We start from the raw sequence: 13144 nt of genomic DNA, 5'->3' as shown, positions 1-13144 counted from the left end.
TATTGCCCGTAACGTCGATTTTCCTGCTCCTCGGATATTGCCTAGCCTGCTGTACTTTTCCAGCACCACACCCTCGACACTATCACCAACAGACCAGAACCCTGCAATTTATTTAGTGAAAGAGGAGGAACTGGTTGGACCAGTTGAATAGTGAACAAGCAAGTTATTGTGTCATTCCTGTTTTCCTGCTAGCAAGCTGGTGCAACTCAGATCTTTTGCCCGAAACAACGATTTCGCTGCTCCTTGAATGCTGCCTGAACTGCTGTGCTCTTCCAGCACCACTAATCTAGCAACTCAGATAGTACAGTCTGCAGGATTGTCCAATTAATAAGCTGTGACGAAAAGCCAGTGTTAGCTCTTATTAACACAGACTCCTGACAAAGAGTGTGCCCTCCAAGCAACTCCTGAATTTCGAACTTTCTTTCCAATTTCTTAACTGCCAAGGACTCAAATTCCAAGGAACTCCCTCCCTAACTTCACAGTGTGTGTATCCACACCAAACAACCTGCAGTGATACAAGAAGGTGACTCAGGACTACCTGTGATTTGATTTATTGTTATCCCATGTACCTGAGTGGCAGGTGGGCGGCACGGTGGCACAGTGGTTAGCACTGCTGTCTCACAGCGCCTGAGACCCGGGTTCAATTCCCGACTCAGGCGACTGACTGTGTGGAGTTTGCACGTTCTCCCCGTGTCTGCGTGGGTTTCCTCCGGGTGCTCCGGTTTCCTCCCACAGTCCAAAGATGTGCGGGTCAGGTGAATTGGCCGTGCTAAATTGCCCATAGTGTTAGGTAAGGGGTCTGGGTGGGTTGCGCTTCGGCGGGTCGGTGTGGACTTGTTGGGCCGAAGGGCCTGTTTCCACACTGTAAGTAATCTAATCTACATTGAAAACATCTGTTTTGCCACCAGTACAGGCAGATCATAACAAACAAGGATGTACAGATCATAGGGTGTTTAGACAGAGTGAGGCATTTACAGCTGCACATGAAGTACACAAAAGCACGATCGACATTAGGTTTGAAATTAGTTCCATTCAACCGTCTAATAACAGCAGGGAAGAAGCAGTTCTTGAACCTGTTGTTAAGTGTGTTCAAGTTTCTGTATCTCCTGTCTGACTGAAGAGGTCAGAGGAGCATATTACCTTTTAAGGGTAAATAGGAATGTGCAATAAATCCCTGTCCAGTCAGCAATGCTCGCATTTTGTGAATACATTTCAAAATTTATGCTTAGTCATGCAGCTTCAAGAAATGTTTATACACTGAGCTTATTGTATGGAAATGATTAGCTTACCTACAGTGTGGAAACAGGCCCTTCAGCCCAACAAGTCCACACCAACCCTCCAAAGAGCATCCCACCTAGACCCATTCCCCTACATTTACCCCTTCACCTAACACTATGGGCAATGCAGCATGGCCAATTCACCTAACCTGCATCTTTGGACTGTGGGAGGAAACCAGAACACCCCTACACAGACACGGGGAGAGTGTGCAAACTCCACACAGACAGTTGCCTGAGGCAGGAATTGAACCCAGGTCTCTGGCACTGTAAGGCAGCAGTGCTAAGCACTGTGCCACCATGCTGCCCACACATGAAAACTGAATTAAAAAAAAAATTCACAAGATGAGGGATCGCTGGCTTGGCCTGCATTTATTGCCTAGAGGGTGGTTGAATATCACATGTGACATTGTTGTGGGTCTGGAATCACATGGAGGCCAAACCGAGCAAGGATTGCAGTTTCCTTCCCTAGGGTTTTTCTGACAGTTGACAATGGTTTTATGGCCATAATTAGGTTCTTAATTCCACCTTATTTTTATTGAAATCAAATTTCCCATCTGCAAAATGTCCAGAGATAATACCACGAGGGTAATGCCATCATGATGCGAACCATTAAAGTGCGAATCTTAAGACCAGTAATAGAGTTATAGAGATGTACAGCATGGAAACAGACCCTTCGGTCCAACCCGTCCATGCCGACCAGATATCCCAACCTAATCTAGTCCCACCTGCCAGCACCCAGCCCATATCCCTCCAAACCCTTCCTATTCATATACCCATCCAAATGCCTCTTAAATGATGCAATTGTACCAGCCTCCATCACTTCCTCTGGCAGCTCATTCCATATACGTACCACCCTCTGTGTGAAAAGGTTGCCCCATAGGTCTCTTTTATATCTTTGCCCTCTCACCCTAAACCTATGCCCTCTAGTTCTAGACTCCCTGACCCCAGGGAAAAGACTTTGCCTATTTACCCTATCTGTGCCCCTCATAATTTTGTAAACCTCTATAAGGTCACCCCTCAGCCTCTGACGCTCCAGGGAAAACAACCCCTACCTGTTCAGCCTCTCCCTATAGCTCAAATCGTCTAACCCTGGCAACATGCTGGTAAATTTTTTCTGAACCCTTTCAAGTTTCACAACACCTTTCGGTAGGAAGGAGACCAGAATTGCCCGCAATATTCCAACAATGGCCTAACCAATGCTCTGTACAGCTGCAAATGACCTCCCACTTCCTGTACTCAGTACTCTGACCAATAAAGGAAAGCATACCAAATGTCTTCTTCACTATCCTATCTACCTGCGACTCCACTTTCAAGGAGCTATGAACCTGCACTCCAAGGTCTCTTTGTTCAGCAACACTCCCTAGGACCTTACCATTAAGTGTATAAGTCCTGCTAAGATTTGCTTTCCCAAAATGCAGCACCTCACATTTATCTGAATTAAACTCCATCTGTCGCTTCTCAGCTCATTGGTCCATCTGGTCCAGATCCAGTTGTAATCTGAGGTAACCCTCTTCGCTGTCCACTACACCTTCAATTTTGGTGTTATCTGCAAACTTACTAACTGTACCTCTTATGCTCGCATCCAAATCATTTATGTAAATGACAAAAAGCATAGGACCCAGCACCAATCCTTGTGGCACTCCTCCAGTTTGAAAAACAACCCCCCAATACCCCCCTCTGTATTCTATCTTTGAATCAGGTCTGTATCCAAATGGCTAGTTCTCCCTGTATTCCGTGAGATCTAACCTTGCTAATCAGTCTCTCATGGGAAACCTTGTCGAATGCCTTACTGAAGCCCATATAGATCACATCTAGTGGTCTGCCCTCATCAATCCTCTTTGTTACTTCCTCAAAAAACTCAGTTAAATTTGTGAGACATAATTTCCCATGCACAAAGCCATGTTGACTATCATTAATCGTCCTTGCCTTTCCAAATACATGTACATCCTGTCCCTCAGGATTCCCTCCAACGACTGAGGGCAGGCTCACTGGTCTATAGTTCCCTGGCTTGTCCTTACCACACTTCTTAAAGAGTGGCACCACGTTAGCCAACCTCCAGTCTTTTGGCACCTCAATTTAGAGTTTCAACTTTCCATCATTATTTTAAATCTAATAGAATTATGGTCGCTGGTCCCAAAGTGCTACCCCACTGACACCTCAGTCACCTGCCCTGCCTTATTTCCCAAGAGTAGATCATGTTTTAACCTTCTCTAGTAGGTACATCCACATACTGAATCAGAAAATTGTCTTGTACACACTTAACAAATTCATCTCCATCTAAACGCATAACACCATGGCAGTCCCAGTCTATATTTGGAAAGTTAAAATCTCTCCCATAACCACCCTATTATTCTTACAGATAGCTGAGATCTCCTTACAAGTTTGTTCCTCAATTTCCCTCTGACTATTAGGGGATCTATAATACAATCCCAATAAGGTGATCATTCCTTTCATATTTCTCAGTTCACCCAAATAATGTATCTGGATGTATTTCTGGGAATACCCTCCCTCAGCACAACTGTAATGCTATCCCTGATCAAAAATGTCACTCCCCTCCTCTCTTGCCTCACTTTCTATCCTTCCTGTAGCATTTGTATCCTGGAACATTAAGCTGCCAGTCCTGCCCATCCCTGAGCCATGTTTCTGTAATTGCTATGATATCCCAGTCCCATGTTCTTAACCATGCCCTGAGTTCATCTGCCTTCCCTGTTAGGCCCCTTGCATTGAAATAAATGCAGTTTAATTTATTAGTCTTATCTTGTCCCTGCCTGTCCTGACTGTTTGACTCTCTTCTGTTCTCAACTGTACCAGTCTCAGATTGATCTCTTTCCTCACTATCTCCCTGGGTCCCCCCCCCACCCTACTCATTTAAATCCTCCCCAGCAACTCTAGCAAATCTCCCTGCCAGTATATTAGTCACCATCCAATTTAACTGCATCTGAGCTGTGGACCATAAGGCATAAGAGCAGAAGTAGGCCATTCAGCCCATTGAGTCTACTCTACCATTTAATGAGATCATAACTGATCTGACAATCCTCAACTCCACTCTCCTGCCTTATCCCCAAAGCCCATAATTCCCTTATTGATTGAAAATCTGAATTCCTCAGCCTTGAATATACTTAATGCCCCAGCCTTGACAGCCCTCTTTGGTAAAGAATTGCATTATATTCTATTGTTGTAAGTGTAACACTTGGGATTTTGGAGAATTTAGTTTGAATTATTAATTAGCTTACAGTGGGTTGTTTTTTCTCATCAGTAGGAGGAACTTTATCTTGCCAACAGGAAGCACATATCATTGGTTAACAAAGAGTCTTGTTAGTTTTCCAAGTGGCAAGTTATTTATATGTGCGCCGTCTGACTTTTTAAAGGTGCATTTAAGGATGATTTGTATGGCAGGTTTCAGATTGCTGCATGTGTTTTCTAGGGAGTAAGATTGGCAGAAAGGTGGAGCACAGTGAATGGATGTGGTGAGATGTGGATTACATATTTTCCAGTCAACCTGTTCAGAGATGTTATTACACAACCCTGGAGCAGGTGAGGTTTGAACCCAGGCCTCCTGACTCAGAGATAGGATCATTATCACTAGACGACAAGAACCCTCTCACATATGCGATATGCTGAGGTGGTATTCAAGGAGGTGGAACACCATGAGGTAAAATCTTCAGGAATCACTCCTTGCTAGGCCAGCTAAGGAGTTTGAGTACAATGGCTGGGCAAGTGGAGGAGTTCTCCTTCCAGCCAGCTTGACGGCAGTCTATGACATACTCTGGCAAAGTGTAGCCTCTGGATCAAACTGCTAGTGGAATCCTTCCTATCAGGGTACATTTTCATCTGGTTTGCTACCTTAGTGGGAACATGGAGCTTGTGAGTGAGCTCTGGGGTTCAAACCTTGGCAATGGGAGGCATCCACCATTGGTTGTTTGGTGGTGAAATAGGCTTTGAAGGAAACTCCCACCAATAGAAGATGAGATATCAGGGTGATAAGAAGTCCAAATTATCCTGAGAGAGTGAGCTTTTTTTAATAGTATTCAGTAACATTTTGTGAGAATCTTAGATGGTTATTTCTTACACTTCAGAACCCAAAGGCCACAGGACCTTAACTGTGACAAAGCGTACGTGGAAGGCAGGAACAGCTATAACGTTTCAGACTTTATTACATCTTTATCAATCCTCCACTGCATCCTGCCTGCTGTTGGGTGGACTAGACTATCTTAGTGTGTTGCACCTGGAAACCTCTGAACTACATGCATCTTGGGAATAAAGCTTTGTTGAGGTCACCAAAGGAACACTTTTGGGAGTTGGCAAGCTATCATTAAAGAAAAGTACTTTGAGCTGATCACCTTGGTGAGAAATAACTAAGTATAATATTGCTTACCATGGAGTATCCATACCAGTTATTATACATTAGTTCACTGTGTGCTTTACAGTGCGGTTGCACTCTCATTTTCAGTTTCTCAGTAAAGATTGCTTATCTCCATCCCAGGTCCAGCTTACCCACTGCTGAAACCATCACTTATATTTGGTTAATTCCAGACTCAATTATGCTAATACTTTCCTGGCTGCCTTATTGACATTCATGAAATCTTGAATGCACTCAAAACTCTTTGTTGCTCCTGTTCTAAGTCACAACGTGTCCCTTTTTCTTATCACCCATGTTCTCTAGCTAACACTGACTCCTAAACCAGCTGCTCTACAAATTAGAAATTCCATGTTCTTTGGCTAACACTGGCTTCAAAATCAGCTACTGTACAAATTAGAAGTTCTCAACCTTAATTCCAAGTTTACCCATGGTCTTGCCACTCTTTATCTCTGCAATTTACTCCTAAGCCAGAACCCAGGAAGTATATGCTCCTCCAATTCTTGGCCCTTGCACACTCCTGATTTCAATTTCTCTATCATTGTTTTGGATCTTTTCTGTTGCCCAGGCCCCAGAATCTGGAATTTCCTTCCTAAAATCTCTCCACTTGTCTCTCCTTCTTAGATGTTCCTTAAACCATATCTATTTGTCCAAGCTTTTGGTCTTAATACCTCTTTATGACGCTCAGTCGTAAATTTCAGTATGAAAATGTACAGTGAAGAGCCTTGAGGATCATTTCTGTTTTTATAAAGATGTTTTATGTAAAGATGTTTTACCAGGTGAAAGAATCCTTTAAAAAAAATCAAAACCACATAATTTTCCTTTTCATGATTTTATTTGTATTATCATGTGATGAATGAAAGAAGGTATTCTTGCAGGATCTCTTTCACTTAATCAATATATACACATTTAGTTAAAATCAAAATTGGCTACTTGCAAAGTTCTCACTGTGGATTGGAGTTCATTCGTATCATTTCAAACTGATGCAGACAGAAGTATTATTGTGGTGTGTTTTAAATGATCATGGTTCATATGTCGTTCATGTGGAAACTTTATTGACAATACATGTCAGCAAGGTCAAAAGAATTAAAATCTGCCTTCTTTAAAAAAATTGCATGTCATGAACTAAAATTTTACAACTTTACTTCCTCAAGGTTAATCCACATGACACGTAGCCCAAAGAATGTATTAAAATGCGAAATTAAGAGGCACTCTAACCATCATCACACAGCATTATTTGAAAAACAACTTTGTATATGAATAGATACAGCTTTGCTTTACAGAATTGTATCAAAATATATCAGGATTTTAAACATACAATGAAGTACAGGTGAAGTTAAATGCCACTGTAGTGTCACCTTTCCCAGGAGTTTGGTTAATGCAGATATTTGACAGGCTTTGCAAGTTGTGATATTATTTATGAGAGGGAGAAATAGCTAGACTTTCTCCTCCTGAAAGAAAAACAGCGAAGAGTGAGTTTAAGCATTTGGTACAGTGCATTCTGATGGTCAGTTGTCCCTCAATGTTTTAGTGTTCTTGTTCTCCAAATCAGAAAGATCTGGGTTCAAGCCTGATTTTGGAGACTTAAGCAGCGAACCTAGGTCCCAATGTAGTACTGAGGGAATGCCACACTTTTCAAGATTCCATCTTTTGAATGAGACGTTAAACCAATTTATTGCCACATTTGTCAGGTGGGTGCAAAATATCCCATTTTCACTATTTCCAAGCAGAGTTGGGCAGATCTCCATGGTTTCTCAGCCAATATAAATAAAAGATTATCCAATTATTATCACATTGCTGTTTGGGACTTTCTTGTGTAAAATGGATTCTACATTTCCTAAATTGTAACACCTCAAAAATAGTTTACTGAATGTGAACCAACTGATGAGTGTGCCTCATATTCAAATAGTCTAGTTTGAATTATTTTGCATATTGTTTCAGAGCTGGATAACCTTTTTTTTAATCAAGTCATGGATTGTGGGTGTCACTGGCAAGGCCAGTATTTACTATCCCTCCTAATTCCCTCAAGAAGACAGTGCTAAACCACCTTCTTGAACCCCTATAGTGCATCTTGCTGGTTGCTGTGCTGTTTGAAAGGAAGGCCAGGATTTTGACGCAGTGATGCTGAAGGAACAGCAATATATTTGCCAGTCAGGATGCAGAAATGTAGTAGGATGGAAAATTACAGGTCACAATATCCCCATACTTCAGCTCAAATCGTCCTTTGTAAAGGACACAGGTTAGAGGACGCTGTCGAAGGAGTTTTCATGAAATACTGCAGTGCATCTTGTAGATGGTACACACTGCTGTCACTGTACTCCAGCGAGGGAGGGATTGAATGTTGAAGGTGGTGGGTGAGGTGTTGATCAAATAGGCTGCTTTGTCTTGGAAGGCATGGGACCTTGTGTGTGTTGAAACTGCACTCAGGCAGGCAAGTAAAGAATGCTGCATCACCTTCTTCATTTTAGCCTTAATGTAGATGCTTTGAAGAGTCAGGATGTGAGTTACTCATTACATAATTCACAGGTTTTGACTTTTTCTTGTAGCTATCTATTGGTTCAGTTAGGATTATGGTCAACTAAACTTTGAGTATGCTGCTAATCTTCTCAGAATTCAACATAGCACTGTCAGGACGACTTTTGCAATAGTTTTCACAATTTCACCATATTGGGTGGGATAGTGCGGAGCAGACGAACATTCCATAGCTGTAAGTGTCATTGTTGTGTTTCACATTTTCTCCATGGTATCTACTGCTTAACAAAACATATGATCTGCACCACCCCCACCACCTTGAAACTGGAGAATTTTGTTATAATAGAAATAGTTATCAGCTTTAAAAAAACACACGCAATGATTAAGTAATTGTATGGAAGTGCGGTCTATTTAAAATATTCCTTATTATCTATTCAATGCAAACTAATAAGAACAGCATTCAGGCGGGTCCAGTTTAAACAAAAAATACCTTTCTTTTGAGATAGCAAGTTGGGATGCTGCAAACAGTAATTTTTTTTGAGGTGGTGGAGTGCCAAAGAAAGAACACGTCACCACAACATCTAGAATAAAGCAGAAAAAGCAGTGGTTGCAAAGCAGGATGTTCACCGCTGAACAGAACGGAAGAGAAACAAAAGACTCAGAGTGTTTATTCAAGCATGAGGTATTCACATTACGTGGCAACAATAGTGACACTTTCAAGGGCTATAAGGTTACTGCACTCAGAAGCCTTAAAGGGGCCATATTCCTTTAATTGTTGCAATTAAGCAATTGGCAACGTTTGTCAACAAACGATGGTCAATATTGATAAGCAACATGCATCCATGACGCGGACTTAAGCATTTTAGGCTAGTAAAGCCTAATTAGGCTCAGTTGATGTTTATAGTTTCTGCCCCAACTTCTGGGAAGATCTTTGGGCTTTTCTGGGCAGGAGGGGAAAATGTGGGATGACCCTGACAGCTAGAGATAAGACCATAGTTATTGAAAGTTCTAGAGCCAGGACAGCAGGACAGAGCTGGATGAAAAATGAGGCTTTTCTGCGTGTGGAGCTTCATTTTGGACTTCGAGGAGGAGAATTTTCTTCATTTGTAGAGTCGTGAATCTTTAGCATTGTCTACCCCAGAGACATATGTACGTATGGGCATTGAGTATTTTCAAAGCTCATATTAAGAGACAATTGAATAGTAATAGAATCAGGGAATTTTGGGATGGGGAAGGAGAGTGGCATTAAGATAGGAGATGAGCCATGAGACCTGAATGAAGGAGCAGACACAAAGTTAATTCATGATGTTCTTACATTCCCTTGGAGAGAAGAGAAGGTCACAAGTAGAACTGTCTGATGAAAGGCATTGGGAGCAAGAAATGACTAGCATTTCCATTGCACCTTTCACAACTTCAGCATGTTGAAAACACTTCATAGTCAAGAGAGTAAGTGTCTGAAATGTATTTGTTGTAAGATAGGAAATAGAATAACCAACATATGCACAGCAAATGGCTACAAATAGCAATGTGAAAACGTATGTCTTGTGATTTTAATTGAAAGATAAGTATTAGCTAGGACACTGGGGAGAACATTCCAATGAGAAAAATTCAGAAATTGAAAATTTGGTTGTAATATTGGCGTAAGAGGGTGGGCATCAAGTCTCTGAGGAATTGGGACTGAAGTCCAGGTTCTGGGGCAAGTGGGACCTTTATAAGACAGACCATAGAATCTTGGCAGGACAGGGACTAATAGCCCCACAAGGAGATTTGTTAATGCTGTGAAGCTGAGATTGGCAGGATGATAGGAATTGAAGAGTGAACTCAGACTTAAGGGAGTTGAAGAGTGTGACACTGGAAGAGCACAGCTAGTCAGGCAGCATCCGAGGAGCAGGAGAATCAACATTTCAGGCATTCCTGATGAAAAGTTTATGCCTTGGATGCTGCCTAACAGGCTGTGCTTTTCTGGGGCCACACTCTTTGACTCTGATCTCCAGCATCACTTTCTCCTCGGACTTAAGGGAGGAAAGGCAAGTAAAAGAAAGTAAAATCATAGTATGTAGGAGTAGAAGATAGCCAAAGCAAGCAAGCATCAAATGAGATCAAAATAGAGAACAATGGTAATAAGGCTGAAAGAAATCATATAGTACTCACAAAGAGATGTTTTTGTTGGCTTGAATGAACAAATGGGGGCAAATAGATTATTTAATTGCCATTACAGAGACATAGCTACAGGGTGACTAAGATTGGAACTAAAATACATTTAGGTTGGATAGACAAAAAGAAAACAGAGATGGGGTTGCACTGCTAATAAAGGATGATATCAGTAAATAAGTAAGAAAGGATCAAAGGATCAGGATGTAGAATCAGTTTGTATTAATAAACAGCAAAGGGAAGCAATATTAGTGGGAATTCTTTATACAATATCAAACTGTAGTATTAATGTTGGAAATGCTATTATTAAAGAAATTAGGGTATTTTAGCAATAATGGGCAAATTCAATTTACATATAGAGTGGGTTAGCCACTTTAGCACTAATGTTATGAAGAATAAACCTCAAGAATATATATAAGATACGCTTCTGGAAAAGTATATTCAAGACCCAACTAAAGATCAGACCTTCTTGAATTGGTGTTATGTAATGAAAAAGGCTCATTAAAAAATCACTCTGTACAAGAGCCTTTGGGAAATTGTGACCATGCTATGATAAAATTCTGCACAAAATTTGATGTGACATAATTAATTTTTGAAATTAAATCTGAACAGAGGAAATTATGAGAGAATGAGGAACATGTTCGATTGGATAGATTAGGCAAATGAACCAAAACGTTTGATAGTATACAGGCAATGTTTAGTATTTGAAGAAATATGAAAATGTCTACAACAGAGATACATTTTTCTAAGGCCAACTGATATCCAGAGGGAAAGATGAATGAGCAATAGTTAATGAAATAAATTAAAGAGGTGGGATGCTCTTCAGAAGGTTGGTGTGGATTTGATGAGCTGAATGGTCTGCTTCCACACTGTAGGGATACTATGATTCTAATCTATGATTCTATTTCATTAGATCAAAGTAATTGGCTTATTAGAGTGCCAGAAAACAGTGGTAATTCTAATGATTAGAAGCAAATTTAAAGGAATTTGAGTACAAACGTGAAGATATTTTGCTGCAGTTGTATAGTCTTGAGATCTCACTTCTGATATTGTGTACAGTTTGATCTCCTTAGCTAAGGAAGCGTATTCTTGCCATAGAGGGAATGCAATGGAAGTTCACCACATTAATCCCTCTATTCTATTACTAACCAGAAAACTATCAATTGCCCCCATAAACATACTCAAAGACTGAGCTCTCTGGTAGAGAATTTCAAAGTTCACAACCCTCTGAACCAAAAAAACTAACCTCAGAGTTAAGTGGCAATTCCCCCCAATTTCTAAATTACACTTTCTAATCGTGGAAATACTATCTATCCTTTTACATATTCAGTTTCAATGAGATCACCGCTCCTTTTTCAACATTCTAGAGAATGCAGAATCAGCTTGCCTCTCTTCATAGGACATCCCCAGGAACAATCTGGTAAACTTTCATTGTACTTCTCTATGCACTAACATCTTTCCTGAGGTAAGGGGAGAAAACGGCACACACTACTTCAGATGCATTCTATCCAAGTTCCTGTACAATTGATGCAAGATTTCACTACTCCTGTACTCAAATCCTCTTGCAATAAAGCCTAACAGTTCAGTAACCTTCCTAATATCCTACAGCAACTGTATATTAGCCTTCAATGATACCGGTGATAATAGCATATGGAGATAGTGCATGAAAATTGAAGAGATGAATAGCCATGATCTAGGATTGATGAGGGCAGAGTGGTGGACATGATCTATATGGACTTTAGTAAGGCGCTCAACAAGGTTCCCCGTAGGAGATTGGTTAGCAAGGTTAGATCTCGTGGAATACAGAGGGAACTAGCTATTTGGATACAGAACTGGCTGAAAGGTAGAAGACAGAGGGTAGTGGTAGAGGGTTGCTTTTCAGACTGGAGGCCTGTGACCTGTGTGATGCCACAGGGATTGTGTTGGGTCCATTACTTTTCATCATTTATATAAATGATTTGGATGTGAATGTAGAAGGTATAGTTAGTAAGTTTGCAAATGACACCAAAATTGGAGGTGTAGTGGACAGCAAAGAAGGTTACCTCAGAGTACAATGGGATCTTGATCAGAAGGGCCAATGGGCTGAGGAGTGGCAGATCGAGTTTAATTTAGATAAATGTGAGGTGCTCCATTTTGGAAAGGCAAATCAGGGTAGATTAGATTCCCTATAGTGTGGAAACAGGCTGTTCAGCCCAACCACTCCACACCGACCCTCCAAAGAGTAACCTCCCAGACCCATTTCCCTCTGACGAATGCACCTAACACTACGGGCAATTTAGCATGGCCAATTCACCTGACCCACACATCTTTGGACTGTGGGAGGAAAATGGAGTACACAGAGGAAGCCCACGCAGACACAGGGAGAATGCGCAAACTCCACACAGACAGTCACCTGAGGCTGGAATTGAACATGGGACCCTGGTGCTGTGAGGCAGCAGTGCTAACTACTGAGCCACTGTGCCACCTTATATGCTTAATGGTAAGGTCCTAGGGAGTGTTGTGAACAAAGAGACCTTGGAGTACAGGTTCATAGTTCCTTAAAAGTAGAGTCATAGGTAGATAGGATAATAAAGACGACGTTTGGTCAGAGTATTTGAATATGAGAAATGAGAGCTCATGTTATGGCTGTACAGGACGTAGGTTAGGCCAATTTTGGAATATCACATGCAATTCTGGTCTCCTTTTTATCAGAAGGATGTTGTGAAACTTGAAAGGATTCAGAAAAGACTTGCAAGAATGTTGCCAAGAGTTGGAAGATTTGAACTATAGGGTGAGGCTGAATAGACTGGGGCTGTTTTCCCTTAAATGCCAGAGACTGAGGGGTGACCTGACAGAAGTTTATAAAATCATAAGAGGCATGGATAGGGAGAATGAATCTTTTCCCTGG

General features: G+C 41.2%; 1 protein-coding gene across 1 annotated transcript in view; it reads right to left on the bottom strand.

Annotated features, from left to right (window-relative positions):
* Positions 1-6478: 6478 nt before the first annotated feature.
* svep1 (sushi, von Willebrand factor type A, EGF and pentraxin domain containing 1) overlaps positions 6479-13144 on the bottom strand; it is a 232298-nt gene continuing 225632 nt past the window's right edge. The window contains exon 48 of the mRNA XM_060841756.1: positions 6479-7085. Coding sequence (XP_060697739.1) covers positions 7052-7085 — 34 coding nt within the window. The 3' untranslated portion in view covers positions 6479-7051. The remainder of the gene's footprint in view (positions 7086-13144) is intronic.

The sequence above is a fragment of the Hemiscyllium ocellatum genome, chromosome 2 (assembly GCF_020745735.1).
Source record: "Hemiscyllium ocellatum isolate sHemOce1 chromosome 2, sHemOce1.pat.X.cur, whole genome shotgun sequence".
NCBI classification, from domain to species: Eukaryota; Metazoa; Chordata; class Chondrichthyes; order Orectolobiformes; family Hemiscylliidae; genus Hemiscyllium; species Hemiscyllium ocellatum.
This window is presented reverse-complemented; position numbering and strand designations above follow the sequence as displayed.